Source organism: Oncorhynchus mykiss, chromosome 18 (assembly GCF_057628025.1).
Source record: "Oncorhynchus mykiss isolate SJ-2025 chromosome 18, ASM5762802v1, whole genome shotgun sequence".
Taxonomy (NCBI): Eukaryota; Metazoa; Chordata; class Actinopteri; order Salmoniformes; family Salmonidae; genus Oncorhynchus; species Oncorhynchus mykiss.
Genome location: NC_143039.1, coordinates 5,914,302 through 5,937,467, shown reverse-complemented (window position 1 = coordinate 5,937,467; position 23,166 = coordinate 5,914,302). Strand labels below are relative to the sequence as shown.

The window sequence follows — 23,166 nt, the reverse complement described above, 5'->3', positions numbered from 1 at the left end:
TGTGGGAGAGACTGAGCCTGAAGAGAGTGCTGGCTGTACCATTAGTAGCTAACTTGTCATTTCAACATCAGTGCAGTTGGAGTAAAATCGTATTTCAGATTTTTATGGATCCTTTAGGCACAAATCACAAAGATGAGAAGGACACTGCTTTCATTACAGTAGAGGAGGAGGAGGAGAAAGATGAAGATGAGAAAGATGATAGCGAGACAACAGTGATAGACGGTGAGGAGGAATCAGATGACAAAGCCAAGAAGACTGAACCCCAGCAGCAGAAGGAGCAGGCCTGGGCCCCCACTACCTACTCCACGTTTGGTAAAGAGGTGTTTTGCTACGTAGGAGAGGAGATCAGCATCTTTGAGGCCTTGGACTCTTACGGTGCTGTCATCTGGCCAGCGGTGAGTCAGTCTACTATTTAACATGGCATTCATAGATAACAATGATAGCAGTGAGTCAGTCTACTATTTAACATGACATTCATAGATAACAATGATAGCAGTGAGTCAGTCTACTATTTAACATGACATTCATGGATGGATGTAGGATAACGATGAATTAATATGATGGATGATGATTGATGGTGGTGATGAGGATGGTGATTTATGAAGTTCTACCAACTATAATGATGGTTTCTATAGTAACTATGGTTGAAGTTCTACCAACTATAATGATGGTTTCTATAGTAACAATGGTTGAAGTTCTAACAACTATAATGATGGTTTCTAACGTAACTATGGATGAAGTTCTAACAACTATAATGATGGTTTCTATAGTAACAATGGTTGAAGTTCTAACAACTATAATGATGGTTTCTATAGTAACTATGGATGAAGTTCTAACAACTATAATAATGGCTTCTATAGTAACGGTGGTTGAAGTTCTAACAACTATAATGATGGTTTCTATAGTAACTATGGATGAAGTTCTAACAACTATAATAATGGCTTCTATAGTAACGGTGGTTGAAGTTCTAACAACTATAATGATGGTTTCTATAGTAACTGTGGATGAAGTTCTAACAACTATAATGATGTTTTCTATAGTAACTATGGTTGAAGATCTAACAACAATAATAATGGTTTCTATAGTAACTATGGTTGAAGTTCTAACAACTATAATGATGGTTTCTATAGTAACTATGGTTAAAGTTCTAACAACTAAAATGATGGTTTCTATAGTAACTATGGTTGAAGTTCTAACAACTATAATCATGGTTTCTATAGTAACTATGGTTGAAGTTCTAACAACTAAAATGATGGTTTCTATAGTAACTATGGTTGAAGTTCTAACAACTATAATGATGGTTTCTATAGTAACTATGGTTGAAGTTCTAACAACTATAATAATGGTTTCTCTAGTAACTATGGTTGAAGTTCTAACAACTAAAATTATGGTTTCTACAGTAACTATGGTTGAAGTTCTAACAACTATAATGATGGTTTCTATAGTAACTCTGGTTGCCTGCAGGCGTTGGCTCTGTGTCACTACCTAGAGACCAACGTTGAGCAGTTGAACCTGGTGGACAAGGCAGTGCTGGAGCTAGGAGCAGGTCCTGGCCTAGTGTCTATTGTAGCCACACTCCTAGGTGAGTCTGGGCATTAAATGTACATCTGAGAAGATCAGAGAGGTGTAAGTAATATGGTGAAATTTATACATAGCCTATCATGGTGGAGGAGGTCCTATCAAGGTGGCTAGCAAGGTGGAGGAGGCCCTAGCAAGGTGGAGGAGGTCCTAGCAAGGTGGAGGAGGCCCTAGCTAGGTGGAGGAGGTCCTATCAAGGTGGAGGAGGTCCTATCAAGGTGGAGGAGGTCCTATCAAGGTGGCTAGCAAGGTGGAGGAGGTCCTATCAAGGTGGCTAGGAAGGTGAAGGAGGTCCTATCAAGGTGGCTAGCAAGGTGGAGGAGGTCCTATCAAGGTGGAGGAGGTCCTGTCAAGGTGGCTAGCAAGGTGGAGGAGGCCCTAGCAAGGTGGCTAGGAAGGTGGAGGAGGTCCTATCAAGGTGGCTAGCAAGGTGGAGGAGGTCCTATCAAGGTGGAGGAGGTCCTGTCAAAGTGGCTAGGAAGGTGGAGGAGGCCCTAGCAAGGTGGCTAGGAAGGTGGAGGAGGTCCTATCAAGGTGGCTAGGAAGGTGGAGGAGTTCCTATCAAGGTGGCTAGCAAGGTGGAGGAGGTCCTAGCAAGGTGGCTAGCAAGGTGGAGGGGGCCCTAGCAAGGTGGCTAGGAAGGTGGAGGAGGTCCTAGCAAGGTGGCTAGCAAGGTGGAGCAGGTCCTATCATGGTGGTTAGAAAGGTGAAAGAGGTCCTATCAAGGTGGAGGAGCTCCTATCAAGGTGGAGGAGGCCCTAGCTAGGTGGAGGAGGTCCTATCAAGGTGGAGGTCCTATCAAGGTGGAGGAGGCCCTAGCTAGGTGGAGGAGGTCCTATCAAGGTGGAGGAGGTCCTATCAAGGTGGCTAGCAAGGTGGAAGAGGTCCTATCAAGGTGGCTAGCAAGGTGGAGGAGGTTCTACCAAGGTGACTTGCAAGGTGGAGGAAGTCCTATCAAGGTGGCTAGCAAGGTGGATTGCAAGGTGGAGGTCCTATCAATGTGGCTAGCTAAGTGGAGGAGGTCCCGGCATTCTATACCACTTACACCTATCCAACCTTTTCAGATCTGCATGAAGTGTCCTCAGCACTAGACAACTAGTGGCTAGGGTTTGATTTGGTACTGGCCACCTGTGTGTCTGTTAGTTGAATAACAGAGTGCTTCCTGTCCCCAGGTGCCTGGATCACAGCTACAGACCTACCAGAGATCATAGGTAACCTGAGAGCCAACCTGCTCCGTAACACAAGAGGGCGTTGTAGGAACACTCCCCAAGCTGCAGCTCTGTCCTGGGGTCCTGACGTGGAACGCATCTACCCCAGATCTGTCTATCGCTATGACTACGTGCTGGCGGCTGACGTGGTGTATCACCATGACTACCTGGAAGAGCTGCTGTTCACCATGAGATACTTCTGCCGTCCAGGTTGATTGATTGATTGAACTGTTTAAAGAATCCCAGAATATAACACTTGAAAGCATTAAATGACGCTTATTTCTAATGTGGTCCTCAGGAACCACTCTGATCTGGGCCAACAAGGTCCGCCTCAAGACAGACCTGAGCTTCACAGAGAACTTCCAGAACACCTTCAACACCACACTGCTGGCTGAGATTGGAGAAGTAAACATATTCATGGGCACGTGTCGAGAAACAGAGGAGAAACCAGAGCTAGACCCAGGAAAACAACAGGAAGAGGAGGAGGAACCAGAGCTGGTCCCAGGAAAACAACAGGAAGAGGAGGAGGAAGAACATGTCTGTTTACAGGTGGAGGGAAATGGTTTAGAGGAAAAGGAGGAAGAGTTTGAAGCAGATCAAACAACTGAGAATGAGGAAGAAAACGCGATGCAGAAGGAGGGACTGAAAGAGGAGAACAAGGACAGAGAAAACCAGGAAGACTCTCAAGATTGCAGAGACGATGAAGAGCAGCAGAATTCTGCTGGCTCACGTTCTACCTCCGAATCAGAGCTTGAGGGTCTTGGTGAGCATTCAACCTAATGTAAATATAAGTTCTAAAAGGCCAGGAGCTGATCTCATTGTGTTGTTGAATTAGTTTAGTTTATTAGGATCCCCATTAGCTACTGCACATGCAGCAGCTACTCTTCACTCTTGTGGTCTTCTTTGTGTTTCTTGTGCAGAGGAGGCAGACACTCAGGACTCAAATGTCCAACGGGAGGAGAGACCGGTTTGGGTCGAACAGTTTGTTGTGGAGGCAGACACTCAGGACTCAAATGTCCAACGGGAGGAGAGACAGGTCTGGGTCAAACAGTTTGTTGTGGAGGCAGACACTCAGGACTCAAATGTCCAACGGGAGGAGAGACCGGTCTGGGTCGAACAGTTTGTTGAGGAGGCAGACACTCAGGACTCAAATGTCCAACGGGAGGAGAGACCGGTCTGGGTCGAACAGTTTGTTGTGGAGGCAGACACTCAGGACTCAAATGTCCAACGGGAGGAGAGACCGGTCTGGGTCGAACAGTTTGTTGTGGAGGCAGATAAAAGGTCAGAGGAACAAGACAACAGTTTGGAGGAGGAGGAGGAAGCTGATGCAGGTGATGGCAGTAGCCAAGCATGGGAGAAACAGACGTTGGAACATAGTGATGAAGGATATGAGGATGATGATGATGATGACGCAGAAAACACTAACTCCCGCTGTAGCACCGAAGCGACTGACGAAGACATTATCGGTGAGTCGTTGACATCGTTTTTTAATGCCTAGATACTCAGACTCAATCATTCAACAACACAAGTCTACCATCGACAGTACACACCCAGGAAATAGAAATGGTATGATCCATCCCCATTAGAATGTGAATGAGTGGTTTGTTCCATTCCTGTGTAGAGGAGCTGGACACCAAGGAAACCAAGAATACAGGAGATGCCCAGCTGGATAATACCCACGTCCCCTGGATACGACTGGACAGAGAGGTCTACTTCTATGCTGGGCACAAAATCAACATCGTTGAGGCAATGGACTCCCATGGCGGAGTGATATGGCCAGCAGTGAGTACAGTTCTACACTACATTTGGCGTTGTCGGCAGGATAGTTGTCGGCAGGATAGTTGTCGGCAGGATAAATCACTACATTTGGCGTTGTCGGCAGGATAAATCACTACATTTGGCGTTGTCGGCAGGATAAATCACTACATTTGGCGTTGTCGGCAGGATAAATCACTACATTTGGAGTTGTCGGCAGGATAAATCACTACATTTGGTGTTGTCGGCAGGATAGTTGTCGGCAGGATAAATCACTACATTTGGAGTTGTCGGCAGGATAAATCACTACATTTGGCGTTGTCGGCAGGATAGTTGTCGGCAGGATAGTTGTCGGCAGGATAAATCACTACATTTGGCGTTGTCGGCAGGATAAATCACTACATTTGGCGTTGTCGGCAGGATAAATCACTACATTTGGAGTTGTCGGCAGGATAAATCACTACATTTGGTGTTGTCGGCAGGATAAATCACTACATTTGGAGTTGTCGGCAGGATAAATCACTACATTTGGCGTTGTCGGGAAGATAAATCACTACATTTGGCGTTGTCGGGAGGATAAACCACTACATTTGGCGTTGTCGGGAAGATAAATCACTACATTTGGCGTTGTCGGCAGGATAAATCACTACATTTGGCGTTGTCGGCAGGATAAATCACTACATTTGGCGTTGTCGGGAGGATAAACCACTACATTTGGCGTTGTCGGGAGGATAAATCACTACATTTGGCGTTGTCGGCAGGATAAATCACTACATTTGGCGTTGTCGGGAGGATAAATCACTACATTTGGCGTTGTCGGCAGGATAAATCACTACATTTGGCGTTGTCGGCAGGATAAATCACTACATTTGGCGTTGTCGACAGGATAAATCACTACATTTGGAATGTCGGCAGGATAAATCACTACATTTGGCGTTGTCGGCAGGATAAATCACTACATTTGGCGTTGTCGGGAAGATAAATCCCTACATTTGGCGTTGTCGGCAGGATAAATCACTACATTTGGCGTTGTCGGGAAGATAAATCACTACATTTGGAATGTCGGCAGGATAAATCACTACATTTGGCGTTGTCGGCAGGATAAATCACTACATTTGGCGTTGTCGGCAGGATAAATCACTACATTTGGCGTTGTCGACAGGATAAATCACTACATTTGGCGTTGTCGACAGGATAAATCACTACATTTGGCGTTGTCGGCAGGATAAATCACTACATTTGGCGTTGTCGGCAGGATAAATCACTACATTTGGCGTTGTCGGCAGGATAAATCACTACATTTGGAGTTGTCGGCAGGATAAATCACTACATTTGAAGTTGTCGGCAGGATAAATCACTACATTTGGCGTTGTCGGCAGGATAAATCACTACATTTGGCGTTGTCGGCAGGATAAATCACTACATTTGGCGTTGTCGGCAGGATAAATCACTACATTTGGCGTTGTCGGCAGGATAAATCACTACATTTGGAGTTGTCGGCAGGATAAATCACTACATTTGAAGTTGTCGGCAGGATAAATCACTACATTTGGCGTTGTCGGCAGGATAAATCACTACATTTGGCGTTGTCGGCAGGATAAATCACTACATTTGGCGTTGTCGGCAGGATAAATCACTACATTTGGCGTTGTCGGCAGGATAAATCACTACATTTGAAGTTGTCGGCAGGATAAATCACTACATTTGGAATGTCGACAGGATAAATCACTACATTTGGAGTTGTCGGGAAGATAAATCACTACATTTGGAGTTGTCGGCAGGATAAATCACTACATTTGGAGTTGTCGGCAGGATAAATCACTACATTTGGAGTTGTCGGCAGGATAAATCACTACATTTGGCGTAGTCGGCAGGATAAATCACTACATTTGGCGTTGTCGGCAGGATAAATCACTACATTTGGAGTTGTCGGCAGGATAAATCACTACATTTGGCGTTGTCGGTAGGATAAATCACTACATTTGGCGTTGTCGGCAGGATAAATCACTACATTTGGCGTTGTCGACAGGATAAATCACTACATTTGGCGTTGTCGGCAGGATAGTTGTCGGCAGGATAAATCACTACATTTGGCGTTGTCGGCAGGATAGTTGTCGGCAGGATAGTTGTCGGCAGGATAAATCACTACATTTGGAGTTGTCGGCAGGATAAATCACTACATTTGGCATAGTCGGCAGGATAAATCACTACATTTGGCGTTGTCGGCAGGATAAATCACTACATTTGGCGTTGTCAGCAGGATAAATCACTACATTTGGCGTTGTCAGCAGGATAAATCACTACATTTGGAATGTCGGCAGGATAAATCACTACATTTGGCGTTGTCAGCAGGATAAATCACTACATTTGGAATGTCGGCAGGATAAATCACTACATTTGGCGTTGTCGGGAAGATAAATCACTACATTTGGCGTTGTCGGCAGGATAAATCACTACATTTGGCGTTGTCGGCAGGATAGTTGTCGGCAGGATAAATCACTACATTTGGCGTTGTCGGCAGGATAGTTGTCGGCAGGATAGTTGTCGGCAGGATAAATCACTACATTTGGCGTTGTCGGGAAGATAAATCACTACATTTGGCGTTGTCGGCAGGATAAATCACTACATTTGGCGTTGTCGGCAGGATAGTTGTCGGCAGGATAAATCACTACATTTGGCGTTGTCGGCAGGATAGTTGTCGGCAGGATAGTTGTCGGCAGGATAAATCACTACATTTGGAGTTGTCGGCAGGATAAATCACTACATTTGGCGTTGTCGGCAGGATAGTTGTCGGCAGGATAGTTGTCGGCAGGATAAATCACTACATTTGGAGTTGTCGACAGGATAAATCACTACATTTGGCGTTGTCGGCAGGATAAATCACTACATTTGGAGTTGTCGACAGGATAAATCACTACATTTGGAGTTGTCGGCAGGATAAATCACTACATTTGGAGTTGTCGGCAGGATAAATCACTACATTTGGAGTTGTCGACAGGATAAATCACTACATTTGGCGTTGTCGGCAGGATAAATCACTACATTTGAAGTAGTTGGCAGGATAAATCACTACATTTGAAGTAGTTGGCAGGATAAATCACTACATTTGGAGTTGTCGGCAGGATAAATCACTACATTTGGCGTTGTCGGCAGGATAAATCACTACATTTGGCGTTGTCGGCAGGATAAATCACTACATTTGGAATGTCGGCAGGATAAATCACTACATTTGGCGTTGTCGGTAGGATAAATCACTACATTTGGCGTTGTCGGCAGGATAAATCACTACATTTGGCGTTGTCGGCAGGATAAATCACTACATTTGGCGTTGTCGGTAGGATAAATCACTACATTTGGCGTTGTCGGCAGGATAAATCACTACATTTGGCGTTGTCGGCAGGATAAATCACTACATTTGAAGTAGTTGGCAGGATAAATCACTACATTTGAAGTAGTTGGCAGGATAAATCAATGCACCAAACACTCACATGGAACAACAGGTGTCTTCTGGCCTTCCTATTCAGATTGCTCTTCTACAGGGAAACAGACAAATGGACTACTGCCACCTAGTGGTGGACTTCTATAAACGTCCTACCTGCAACACGTGATGGACCACTAGGTGGTGATAGGCTACACATAGTAATATAATGTATTTGCTCCCCTGCAGGCATTGGCTCTATGTAACTACCTGGAGACCAATACTGATGTGATAGATCTGAAAGGAAAGCAGGTTTTGGAACTGGGATCAGGGACAGGATTAGTGTCTATCGTCGCCAGTCTACTGGGTAAGTCTTACTGATTACCTTTGAGTTTTAGACTCTAATCCTGTGGTATCTGCTGTATCTGGTGATAACTGACTACAAAAGACATCTTTCTTCTTCTTCTTCTTAAGAAGCTCCTTATGTAATGTGTCCCCAGGTGCCCAGGTGACGGCCACCGACCTCCCAGACGTCCTTAGTAATCTGAGATACAACGTGCTCCGAAACACCAGAGGGCGCTCTAACTATACACCTGAGGTGACAGCTCTGTCCTGGGGTCCTGAGGTGGAACGCACTTACCCGCGATCAGTGTATCGCTATGACTACGTGCTGGCGGCTGACGTGGTGTATCACCACGACTTAGAGGAGCTGTTGGTTACCATGAAATACTTCTGTCGTCCAGGAAACACTCTGATCTGGGCCAACAAGGTCCGCCTCAAGACAAACCTGGTATTCACTGAGGACTTCAAGAACACCTTCAACACCACCCTGCTGGCTGAGATGGGAGAGGTTAAGATCTTCAAGGCCACATGTAGAGAGACAGAGGATCACCTTCAACACCACCCTGCTGGCTGAGATGGGAGAGGTTAAGATCTTCAAGGCCACATGTAAAAGGTAGGAATTGTGGAAAGAAGGATGAGGAACTACTGTCGACATCCTGCCGACTGTAACCAAGAGTATTTTCTTCTTCCTCTGAGAAATGCTTGAAGACAGAAGGCGGCCATCTTGGCTAATGATAATGGACGTTGATGGACGACTGATGTTGTTGTTGATGTTTGATGTTCTACTTTCTAATGATCTACTATACATAGTGCTTTATTGTTTACTTTGTTTTTACACAGGTACTTAGATAGTTGATATTAATATTAAAATGTATGCACTTCGCTGTCTTGTTTCAGTTTGTATGGTCAAATAATAATACCAATAATAATAATAATAACACCAATAATAATAATAATAATAATAACACCAATAATAATAATACCAATAATAATAATAATAACACCAATAATAATAACAATAATAATACCAATAATAATAATAATACCAATAATAATACCAATAATAATAATACCAATAATAATAATAATGATACCAATAATAATAATAATAATAATAATAATAATACCAATAACAATAATAATAATAATACCAATAATAATAATAATAATAATAATACCAATAATAATAATAATAATAATAATAATAATAATAATAATAATAATAATACCAATAACAATAATACCAATAATACCAATAATAATAATAATACCAATAATAATACTAATAATACTAATAATACTAATAATAATACCAATAATAATAATAATAATACCAATAATAATAATAATAATAATAATAATAATAATAATAATAATAATACCAATAACAATAATACCAATAATACCAATAATAATAATAATACCAATAATAATAATAATAATACTAATAATACTAATAATAATACCAATAATAATAATAATAATAATAATAATACCAATAATAATAATAATAATAATGGATATCGTAAGTATGCTGCTGGTGGACCTGAGAAATACATAACACATTCACAATGGGAGACAATTAGTCCAAATCTTTTTATTCAGAATTATTTCCCCATTTGTGACATAATTCCATTCCAGTGACTATGATAACAAAATAGCGTGTTGGTATTTTCCATATGTGGTCGAATAAAAATATTGATATGAAATAATACTAAATGTAACCCGAGTTAAGAACATACTGTAAAACTTACTCTTCACAGCAGGCTTGAAAAGTTAGATTTATTTTTAAACGACTAGCTAATTTAACTAGCTAAACAGAGAAAGCTAGGCTAACATTACTTTAATTCGCCACTTTACAAGCTAGCCAGCTAACTCTTCAAATAAACATACCAGATTTATGACAGAAAGAGATACTGTATATGCTGACCTGGTCAGAAAATCTAAATGTCAAACAACATACTGGTACGTTGGTTGGTCACAGTACAACAATACTACAAACAACATACTGGAATGGGGGTTGGTCACAGTACAACAATACAACAACAACATACTGGAATGGGGGTTGGTCACAGTACAACAATACTACAACAACATACTGGAATGGGGGTTGGTCACAGTACAACAATACTACAACAACATACTGGTATGGGGGTTGGTCACAGTACAACAATACACAAACAACATACTGGAATGGGGGTTGGTCACAGTACAACAATACCACAACAACATACTGGAATGGGGATTGGTCACAGTACAACAATACTACAACAACATACTGGTATGGGGGTTGGTCACAGTACAACAATACCACAACAACATACTGGAATGGGGGTTGGTCACAGTACAACAATACCACAACAACATACTGGAATGGGGGTTGGTCACAGTACAACAATACTACAACAACATACTGGTATGGGGGTTGGTCACAGTACAACAATACAACAACAACATACTGGAATGGGGGTTGGTCACAGTACAACAATACTACAACAACATACTGGAATGGGGGTTGGTCACAGTACAACAATACTACAACAACATACTGGTATGGGGGTTGGTCACAGTACAACAATACACAAACAACATACTGGAATGGGGGTTGGTCACAGTACAACAATACCACAACAACATACTGGAATGGGGATTGGTCACAGTACAACAATACTACAACAACATACTGGTATGGGGGTTGGTCACAGTACAACAATACCACAACAACATACTGGAATGGGGGTTGGTCACAGTACAACAATACCACAACAACATACTGGAATGGGGATTGGTCACAGTACAACAATACTACAACAACATACTGGTATGGGGGTTGGTCACAGTACAACAATACCACAACAACATACTGGAATGGGGGTTGGTCACAGTACAACAATACCACAACAACATACTGGAATGGGGGTTGGTCACAGTACAACAATACAACAACAACATACTGGAATGGGGGTTGGTCACAGTACAACAATACAACAACAACATACTGGAATGGGGGTTGGTCACAGTACAACAATACTACAACAACATACTGGAATGGGGGTTGGTCACAGTACAACAATACTACAACAACATACTGGTATGGGGGTTGGTCACAGTACAACAATACACAAACAACATACTGGAATGGGGGTTGGTCACAGTACAACAATACCACAACAACATACTGGAATGGGGGTTGGTCACAGTACAACAATACTACAACAACATATTGGTATGGGGGTTGGTCACAGTACAACAATACCACAACAACATACTGGAATGGGGGTTGGTCACAGTACAACAATACCACAACAACATACTGGAATGGGGGTTGGTCACAGTACAACAATACCACAACAACATACTGGAATGGGGGTTGGTCACAGTACAACAATACCACAACAACATACTGGAATGGGGGTTGGTCACAGTACAACAATACCACAACAACATACTGGAATGGGGGTTGGTCACAGTACAACAATACCACAACAACATACTGGAATGGGGGTTGGTCACAGTACAACAATACTACAACAACATACTGGTACGTTGGTTGGTCACAGTACAACAATACTACAACAACATACTGGAATGGGGGTTGGTCACAGTACAACAATACTACAACAACATACTGGTATGGGGGTTGGTCACAGTACAACAATACACAAACAACATACTGGAATGGGGGTTGGTCACAGTACAACAATACCACAACAACATACTGGAATGGGGGTTGGTCACAGTACAACAATACCACAACAACATACTGGAATGGGGGTTGGTCACAGTACAACAATACTACAACAACATACTGGAATGGGGGTTGGTCACAGTACAACAATACTACAACAACATACTGGAATGGGGGTTGGTCACAGTACAACAATACCACAACAACATACTGGAATGGGGGTTGGTCACAGTACAACAATACTACAACAACATACTGGAATGGGGGTTGCCTCCAAGCTGCCATTTGAATCAGTTCACCCGGCAACCTCTGCCCTCTATGATAGGTTAAATCTAGAAATGGCTTGCTATTGGTTACCAAGTCAAAATAATTATAAAAGGTCACAGTACAACAATACTACAACAACATACTGGAATGGGGGTTGCCTCCAAGCTGCCATTTGAATCAGTTCACCCGGCAACCTCTGCCCTCTATGATAGGTTAAATCTAGAAATGGCTTGCTATTAGTTACCAAGTCAAAATAATTATAAAAGGTCACAGTACAACAATACCACAACAGAATCAGACACTGACATCACTCCCTCTCTCTGTGGACCAGCCATTTCCTTTGGCCCTGTCCCCCTCATCAGACCCCTCATACCGAGCTATGTAGGGCAGAGGCAGGGGCATACCAAGGACCTCTGACAAAAGGGTTTCAGGCTGGATTAGATTTGGTTTTAACGGTCATATCAGAAACTCGAGAGCTGGCGTATTCAGGTCAAATTCTCATACCCAGGCCAAACGCTGACGAAATCAAAACCGTTCTTAATGGAGGTAAGACTTAAAATCCCCCATGTATCCTGGTCCATAGTGGCACCATGTTTATGTATAGGTATTCCCCATGTTTATGTATATTCACCATGTTTATGTATATTCCCCATGTTTATGTATATTCCCCATGTTTATGTATATTCACCATGTTTATGTATAGGTATTCCCCATGTTTATGTATATTCCCCATGTTTATGTATATTCCCCATGTTTATGTATATTCCCCATGTTTATGTATATTCCCCATGTTTATGTATATTCACCATGTTTATGTATAGGTATTCCCCATGTTTATGTATATTCCCCATGTTTATGTATATTCCCCATGTTTATGTATAGGTATTCCCCATGTTTATGTATATTCACCATGTTTATGTATATTCACCATGTTTATGTATATTCCCCATGTTTATGTATAGGTATTCACCATGTTTATGTATAGGTATTCCCCATGTTTATGTATAGGTATTCCCCATGTTTATGTATATTCACCATGTTTATGTATATTCACCATGTTTATGTATATTCACCATGTTTATGTATAGGTATTCACCATGTTTATGTATAGGTATTCCCCATGTTTATGTATATTCACCATGTTTATGTATATTCACCATGTTTATGTATAGGTATTCCCCACGTTTATGTATATTCACCATGTTTATTTATAGGTATTCCCCATGTTTATGTATATTCACCATGTTTATGTATATTCACCATGTTTATGTATATTCACCATGTTTATGTATATTCCCCATGTTTATGTATATTCCCCATGTTTATGTATATTCCCCATGTTTATGTATATTCACCATGTTTATATATAGGTATTCCCCATGTTTATGTATATTCCCCATGTTTATGTATATTCCCCATGTTTATGTATATTCCCCATGTTTATGTATATTCCCCATGTTTATATATAGGTATTCCCCATGTTTATGTATATTCCACATGTTTATGTATATTCCCCATGTTTATGTATATTCCCCATGTTTATGTATATTCCCCATGTTTATGTATATTCCCCATGTTTATGTATATTCACCATGTTTATGTATAGGTATTCCCCATGTTTATGTATATTCACCATGTTTATGTATATTCCCCATGTTTATGTATATTCCCCATGTTTATGTATATTCCCCATGTTTATGTATAGGTATTCCCCATGTTTATGTATATTCCCCATGTTTATGTATATTCCCCATGTTTATGTATATTCCCCATGTTTATGTATAGGTATTCCCCATGTTTATGTATAGGTATTCCCCATGTTTATGTATAGGTATTCCCCATGTTTATGTATAGGTATTCCCCATGTTTATGTATAGGTATTCCCCATGTTTATGTATATTCCCCATGTTTATGTATATTCACCATGTTTATGTATATTCCCCATGTTTATGTATATTCCCCATGTTTATGTATAGGTATTCTCCATGTTTATGTATATTCCCCATGTTTATGTATATTCCCCATGTTTATGTATATTCCCCATGTTTATGTATAGGTATTCCCCATGTTTATGTATATTCCCCATGTTTATGTATATTCCCCATGTTTATGTATATTCACCATGTTTATGTATATTCACCATGTTTATGTATATTCACCATGTTTATGTATATTCCCCATGTTTATGTATATTCCCCATGTTTATGTATAGGTATTCTCCATGTTTATGTATATTCCCCATGTTTATGTATATTCCCCATGTTTATGTATATTCCCCATGTTTATGTATAGGTATTCCCCATGTTTATGTATATTCCCCATGTTTATGTATATTCCCCATGTTTATGTATATTCACCATGTTTATGTATATTCACCATGTTTATGTATATTCACCATGTTAATGTATAGGTATTCCCCATGTTTATGTATATTCACCATGTTTATGTATAGGTATTCCCCATGTTTATGTATATTCCCCATGTTTATGTATAGGTATTCCCCATGTTTATGTATATTCACCATGTTTATGTATATTCACCATGTTTATGTATATTCCCCATGTTTATGTATATTCCCCATGTTTATGTATATTCCCCATGTTTATGTATATTCCCCATGTTTATGTATATTCACCATGTTTATGTATATTCACCATGTTTATGTATATTCCCCATGTTTATGTATATTCCCCATGTTTATGTATATTCCCCATGTTTATGTATATTCACCATGTTTATGTATATTCCCCATGTTTATGTATATTCCCCATGTTTATATATATTCACCATGTTTATGTATAGGTATTCCCCATGTTTATGTATATTCACCATGTTTATGTATATTCACCATGTTTATGTATATTCCCCATGTTTATGTATATTCCCCATGTTTATGTATATTCCCCATGTTTATATATATTCCCCATGTTTATGTATATTCCCCATGTTTATGTATATTCCCCATGTTTATGTATATTCCCCATGTTTATGTATATTCCCCATGTTTATATATATTCACCATGTTTATGTATAGGTATTCCCCATGTTTATGTATATTCACCATGTTTATGTATATTCACCATGTTTATGTATATTCCCCATGTTTATGTATATTCCCCATGTTTATGTATATTCCCCATGTTTATGTATATTCCCCATGTTTATATATATTCCCCATGTTTATGTATAGGTATTCCCCATGTTTATGTATATTCCCCATGTTTATGTATATTCCCCATGTTTATGTATATTCACCATGTTTATGTATATTCCCCATGTTTATATATATTCCCCATGTTTATGTATAGGTATTCCCCATGTTTATGTATATTCCCCATGTTTATGTATATTCCCCATGTTTATGTATATTCACCATGTTTATGTATATTCCCCATGTTTATGTATATTCCCCATGTTTATGTATAGGTATTCCCCATGTTTATGTATATTCCCCATGTTTATGTATATTCCCCATGTTTATGTATATTCCCCATGTTTATGTATAGGTATTCCCCATGTTTATGTATATTCCCCATGTTTATGTATAGGTATTCCCCATGTTTATGTATATTCCCCATGTTTATGTATATTCCCCATGTTTATGTATATTCCCCATGTTTATGTATATTCACCATGTTTATGTATAGGTATTCCCCATGTTTATGTATATTCACCATGTTTATGTATATTCTCCATGTTTATGTATATTCCCCATGTTTATGTATATTCCCCATGTTTATGTATATTCCCCATGTTTATGTATATTCACCATGTTTATGTATATTCCCCATGTTTATGTATATTCCCCATGTTTATGTATATTCCCCATGTTTATGTATATTCCCCATGTTTATGTATATTCCCCATGTTTATGTATATTCCCCATGTTTATGTATAGGTATTCACCATGTTTATGTATACTCCCCATGTTTATGTATATTCCCCATGTATCCTGCTCCATCAGGCATTATAGAATGTGTTATATAACACATTCCATTGCGTATGCATTGGTATCCATTTCTAACAGCAAGCTACTGTAAAAAACACTCACTAGAAATACCTGCTGTGACCAGAAAATACATTGAGCATAACTTGGTGCAACAACTCTCTGTCAAACCTCTATTTACAAACTGGGATTACTTACTTGTAAACAGAGACTGAGTAATAGTGTGTGTGTATCTCTCCACAGCACTGACTCAAAACTGCTATTACACATGCTGCTTGTAAACAGAGATTGGGTAATGGATAGATGTGTGTGTCAGATGGTCTCCTCTCTAAATATATCGTTGTGTTGGTATGATGGGATGAGTGCAAGATAAACAGTTTTAGCATCTGTAGAAGGGTAGAGATAACAGTTTTGATGTCTGTAGAAGGGGTAGAGATAACAGGATATCAGTTTTAATGTCTGTAGAAGGGGTAGAGATAACAGGATATCAGTTTTAATGTCTGTAGAATGGGTAGAGATAACAGGATAACAGTTAACTAAAATACTAGAGAAGCCACTCATAATGTCTGTAATGTGGGAGAGGAGAGAGATGAGGGTATATTGACAAACGTGCACTGAAAGAGGCTGCACTGATTGTCTTTCCAAGCTATATTGGCCTTTTTATTTGAATATAATTGGGATGAGATGGTAGTCTAGACAAGAGTTTCTGACTGAGGCAGTGCATGATGGTGTGTATGGTAGTCTAGGGGTCTGCTAGGGGGTTTCATTACAGTAGTTGACTTGTCACAGGGGTGTGCGCTGCTTATTTAATGCCAAGCTAAACCAAGACGGCCCTCTTGAAGTTGAATTGATTTTGAAGTTGATTAGCTTCCCACATAGCCATAAAAGACGCGCAGAGAAACGTGCCCAATGTGGGCAGTTGGCTGTCCCAGTTGGCTAGACAGTTCCTTCAGAAAACAGACACATTTATCCTGCTCATTTTAAAAATGGCTAACAGTCCCTAATCACTACTGGTTTACTTTAGCAATTCATATTTTACAGTCAACTCATCATAACGATAGCAGTCGACAGGCAGAAAGAAACAGCCCGTGAAAATATTACAACGCAACTATCTGAACGATTGGAAACTATTTCATGCCGGTAAGATTTTTACATGACATCCTGCACTACCTGTTCATATATTCACTACATGTCATAATTCATTAGTTTCACTTTAAACTGATTCAACACAACTAGTTTAGTAACATTGCTTACTTGAAGCTTCAGAAGTCCTTGTTCTCTCAATCGCGTTTCGGGACTGTTGCCTAGCGACGGTCCATCTCCCAAATATGTCCCACATACAACACAAACAACAACAACAAAAAAGGCTCAAAATGGGTTCCTCGATGTAAATGCTTCAGCTTCCTTTTCTTTACAAACATGTACTTGGAAAATTTGGATTGATATTAAATATAAAAAATATATACGCTTTGCTGTCTTTGTTCCAGTTTCTATGGTCAAATATAAATGGGTTGTGGATATAGGAAGTCCTAAGTTGTCGACTGTTGGATCAGATAACTCCATAAGACACTCATACAATTACTCTTCCAAATCTTTTTATTCATTTGTGACATAATTCCATTACAGTGATAACAAAACTGTGTGTTGGTACTTTCCACATGTCGTCCAGGAAGAATATGGTTATAAAATAATACTAAAAAGTACATTTCCTTAAAATCTTAACATTCCGTAAAATATTGTTGTTTAATTGACTAAGGTTTTGAGTTGTAATATAAATACAAGACATCCCATTAATATTATCCGAAAGGTCTTTTGACACCAGCAGAGAGAACCGATAGGATGCCTCCCAAATGTTAACCTATTCCCTATAGAGTGCACTGCTTTCAAATCACAGCCGTATGAAACCCCCGCAGGGCTCTAGTCACAAGAAGTGCACTATATAGCGAATAGGGTGGTGTTTGGGCCACAACCAGAGAGATATGAGGAGGTTGTTCTGATCGATCCGGAGTCAGAGTTGGACGGCGCTGACGGTCCCGTGGTGGATTAAGTTAAGGCCATTAGGAGAGACTGTCGTTGGCAACGAGAAGACAGAATGAGACAGATGAACCCTGAACTTCAGACCGTAACTAAAACCTCAAATGCTTAATTTACAGTACAGAGAAAGGGGGAGGGAAGGAGGGAGGGAGGGGTGAAAAAAAAGCGAGGACAGGATCACTGTGGAATCCTGACAACGAGGGAGGCTCTTTCCAGGGATTCCAAAGAGAGGACGGACACACACACACACACACACACACACACACACACACACACACACACACACACACACACACACACTTAAACATCCATCAGGGAGAATAATAACGTGTTATATTGCCTGTTTATAATGTGTATTATGACGCGTGTCGGTACCTTTCTACAGACCGGGTTCCTTCAGGAGGGTGAAACATTCAGAACAGAAATATCAGATAAAGATGAAACGATCCAATCCGTTCTGGGACTTCCATCTTTCTATCTACAACTGAACAACAGTGGAGGGTTTTTAACAAGAAGCTCTGAAAATATGTCTGGGTTGAAATCTTCTCTACGCGACCACATTGTTTCGAGGCATTCAGTCAAGACTTGGTAAAAAGAAAATCGCTGACTGTTTTCAGATGTGTGTTTATGTTTGTGAGGTCAATCCATGCCTGCTGTATGTGTATGTGTGTGTGTGTGTAACAGAGTGTCTAGAAGGGAGTGTAGTCGGCAGGGTACATGATGGGCAGCCAGTTCTCTGTGAAAGTGGCACAGTGCATCCAGCCCAAGGACCGCATTACCTGGAAACAAACAGGACGTGATGTCACCATACAGGAAGTAGATTGCAATCTGAATGTCTCTGAGCTTTAGTCTCTTTGTTCAGGTGTTACAGACAGATTAAACACTGCTAGTCTAAGACTAACAGGAAGTAGATGTATAGGGTAGTTGGTCTGAGGCTGTAAAACATGACTAACAGGAAGTAGATGTATCAGGTAGTTGGACTGAGGCTGTAAAACATGACTAACAGGAAATAGATGTATCAGGGTAGTTGGACTGAGGCTGTAAAACATGACTAACAGGAAGTAGATGTATCAGGTAGTTGGACTGAGGCTGTAAAACATGACTAACAGGAAGTAGATGTATCAGGTAGTTGGACTGAGGATGTAAAACATGACACACAGGAAGTAGATGTATCAGGTAGTTGGAGAGAGGATGTAAAACATGACTAACAGGAAGTAGATGTATCAGGTAGTTGGAGAGAGGATGTAAAACATGACTAACAGGAAGTAGATGTATCAGGTAGTTGGACTGAGGATGTAAAACATGACTAACAGGAAGTAGATGTATCAGGTAGTTGGACTGAGGCTGTAAAACATGACTAACAGGAAGTAGATGTATCAGGTAGTTGTGCGGAGGCTGTAAAACATGACTAACAGGAAGTAGATGTATCAGGTAGTTGTGCGGAGGCTGTAAAACATGACTAACAGGAAGTAGATGTATCGGGTAGTTGTGCAGAGGATGTTTCTAACCTGAATGCAGTTCTTCAAGTTCTCTCTACTGGGTTTATCTTCTACGATCTTGGAGGCAAACTTCAGGGCTCTGCCGTACATCTTATTGACTAGTGCATGTTTGTAGGAGAACGTCAACACCTGGGGAGGAAGGGGATCAAACCATCAAAAATTTGGGAGAAAGATTGAGATGGATGATTCATATGTAAGTTACCGTTGACACATCATCCACTGCAAGTTGTGGCGTAAGCCGGGGATCGTCGAGGAAACAGCTGGCCACACCTCTTCTCCTCACCTTAGAGTCCGTTAGCTCCACCCACTTCTGCAGCTCCCAGAAGGTGTCTGTCAAGGCTTTGGCCCTGCCCTGTTGGGCGTCGTCAGAGCTGGTCACCTCCTCCTCTTCAGCCCCCGTCTCTGCCCCGTCACCGGCCCCCCCGGCCCCCCCGGCCCCGTCCTGGGGTGGAGCAGGCAGCAGTACCAGGTCGGCCAGGGCACAGCCCTTCCTACACAGAGCATCCAGCAGGGAACATTTCTGCTTCTCCATGTCACTGCAGGAAACACACAGAAACAGGAAGTTCTATTAGATATCAAATTCTCTGTCCAATAGAAATGAGGTAAAGGGGAGTGGTTTTAACGGATTTAACAGACAGACAATCTGTTGTGACCTGACTGTCTAAGTGTGAGCCCTGAATGGAACCCTATTGACCATAGGGTTCTGGTCTAAAGTAGTGCATTATATAGGGAATAGGGTTCTATAGGGCCCTGGACTAAAGTAGTGCACTATATAGGGAATAGGGTTCTGGTCTAAAGTAGTGCACTATATAGGGAATAGGGTTCTGGTCTAAAGTAGTGCACTATATAGGGAATAGGGTTCTATAGGGCCCTGGTCTAAAGTAGTGCACTATATAGGGAATAGGGTTCTGGTCTAAAGTAGTGCACTATATAGGGAATAGGGTTCTGGTCTAAAGTAGTGCACTATATAGGGAATAGGGTTCTATAGGGTTCTGGTCTAAAGTAGTGCACTATATAGGGAATAGGGTTCTATAGGGCCCTGGTCTAAAGTAGTGCACTATATAGGGAATAGGGTTCTATAGGGTTCTGGTCTAAAGTAGTGCACTATATAGGGAATAGGGTTCTATAGGGCCCTGGTCTAAAGTAGTGCACTATATAGGGAATAGGGTTCTATAGGGCCCTGGTCTAAAGTAGTGCACTATATAGGGAATAGGGTTCTATAGGGCTCTGGTCTAAAGTAGTGCACTATATAGGGAATAGGGTTCTATAGGGCCCTGGTCTAAAGTAGTGCACTATATAGGGAATAGGGTTCTGGTCTAAAGTAGTGCACTATATAGGGAATAGGGCTCTATAGGGTTCTGGTCTAAAGTAGTGCACTATATAGGGAATAGGGTTCTATATGGCTCTGGTCTAAAGTAGTGCACTATATAGGGAATAGGGTTCCATATGGCTCTGGTCTAAAGTAGTGCACTATATATAGGGAATAGGGTTCTATAGGGCCCTGGTCTAAAGTATTGCACTATATATAGGGAATAGGGTTCTATAGGGCTCTGGTCTAAAGTAGTGCACTATATATAGGGCATAGGGTTCCATAGGGCTCTGGTCTAAAGTAGTGCACTATATATAGGGAATAGGGTTCTATAGGGCCCTGGTCTAAAGTAGTGCACTATATAGGGAATAGGGTTCTGGTCTAAAGTAGTGCACTATATAGGGAATAGGGCTCTATAGGGTTCTGGTCTAAAGTAGTGCACTATATAGGGAATAGGGTTCTATATGGCTCTGGTCTAAAGTAGTGCACTATATAGGGAATAGGGTTCCATATGGCTCTGGTCTAAAGTAGTGCACTATATATAGGGAATAGGGTTCTATAGGGCCCTGGTCTAAAGTAGTGCACTATATAGGGAATAGGGTTCTATATGGTCTGGTCTAAAGTAGTGCACTATATAGGGAATAGGGTGCCATTTGGGACTCAGGCTAAGACTTAGTGGTGCACCTCTTGATTGTGGCAGCGTCAGGGCGAGGGTCGGTCTTTAAGGTGAGGTAGACTGCCAGGGCCGTCTGGTCGATCTGAGACAGAACCATGTCAGAGGCCGTTACGATGTCACCCAGGCGCTTCAGACGCTCCTACAGAGAGAGATCAGGGTTAGACACAACCAATCAACAGCAGAGAGAGAGAGATCAGGGTTAGACGCGACTAATCAACAGCAGAGAGAGAGATCAGGGTTAGACACGACTAATCAACAGCAGAGAGAGAGATCAGGGTTAGACATGACTAATCAACAGCAGAGAGATCAGGGTTAGACGCGACTAATCAACAGCAGAGAGAGAGATCAGGGTTAGACATGACTAATCAACAGCAGAGAGATCAGGGTTAGACGCGACTAATCAACAGCAGAGAGATCAGGGTTAGACGCGACTAATCAACAGCAGAGAGAGAGATCAGGGTTAGACACGACTAATCAACAGCAGAGAGAGAGAGATCAGGGTTAGACGCGACTAATCAACAGCAGAGAGAGAGATCTGGGTTAGACACGACTAATCAACAGCAGAGAGAGAGAGATCTGGGTTAGACACGACTAATCAACAGCAGAGAGAGAGATCTGGGTTAGACACGACTAATCAACAGCAGAGAGAGAGAGAGAGAGAGATCAGGGTTAGGCGCGACCAATCAACAGCAGAGAGAGAGAGAGAGATCAGGGTTAGACGCGACCAATCAACAGCAGAGCGAGAGAGAGAGAGAGAGATCAGGGTTAGACGCGACTAATCAACAGCAGAGAGAGATCAGGGTTAAACACGACTAATCAACAGCAGAGAGAGAGATCAGGGTTAGACACGACTAATCAACAGCAGAGAGAGGGGTTAGACACAACTAATCAACAGCAGAGAGAGAGATCAGGGTTAGACATGACTAATCAACAGCAGAGAGATCAGGGTTAGACGCGACTAATCAACAGCAGAGAGAGAGATCAGGGTTAGACGTGACTAATCAACAGCAGAGAGAGAGATCAGGGTTAGACACGGCTAATCAACAGCAGCGAGAGAGAGAGAGAGAGAGATCAGGGTTAGACACGACTAATCAACAGCAGAGAGAGAAATCAGGGTTAGACGCGACTAATCAACAGCAGAGAGCGAGAGGGAGATCAGGGTTAGACGCGACTAATCAACAGCAGAGAGAGAGAGCAGGGTTAGACATGACTAATCAACAGCAGAGAGAGAGAGAGAGAGATCAAGGTTAGACACGATTAATCAACAGCACAGAGAGATCAGGGTTAGACACGACTAATCAACAGCAGAGAGAGAGATCAGGGTTAGACGCGACTAATCAACAGCAGAGAGCGAGAGGGAGATCAGGGTTAGACGCGACTAATCAACAGCAGAGAGAGAGAGCAGGGTTAGACATGACTAATCAACAGCAGAGAGAGAGAGAGAGA

The 23,166-nt window shown here is 41.3% G+C and overlaps 2 protein-coding genes across 5 annotated transcripts in view; one reads left to right on the top strand and one right to left on the bottom strand.

Annotated features, from left to right (window-relative positions):
- Positions 1-9,179, top strand: LOC149975361 (uncharacterized). The gene is made up of 8 exons (XM_090209461.1): positions 1-395; positions 1,465-1,582; positions 2,751-2,996; positions 3,085-3,549; positions 3,707-4,252; positions 4,408-4,659; positions 8,192-8,326; positions 8,460-9,179. The coding sequence occupies exons 1-8, from the start codon at positions 105-107 to the stop codon at positions 8,873-8,875; spliced, it is 2,469 nt and encodes an 822-aa protein (XP_090065587.1). The 5' UTR covers positions 1-104; the 3' UTR covers positions 8,876-9,179.
- An 8,601-nt stretch (positions 9,180-17,780) lies between these two features.
- Positions 17,781-23,166, bottom strand: part of LOC110519261 (tripeptidyl-peptidase 2) — a 75,680-nt gene continuing 70,294 nt past the window's right edge. For all 4 annotated transcript variants that reach the window (XM_090206988.1, XM_090206989.1, XM_090206990.1 and 1 more), the window contains 4 exons: positions 21,729-21,859; positions 20,019-20,271; positions 19,745-19,864; positions 17,781-19,015 (listed from right to left, as the gene is read on the bottom strand). In XM_090206988.1, the coding sequence (XP_090063114.1) occupies positions 18,926-19,015; positions 19,745-19,864; positions 20,019-20,271; positions 21,729-21,859 (594 nt within the window). In that variant the 3' untranslated portion in view covers positions 17,781-18,925. The remainder of the gene's footprint in view (positions 19,016-19,744; positions 19,865-20,018; positions 20,272-21,728; positions 21,860-23,166) is intronic.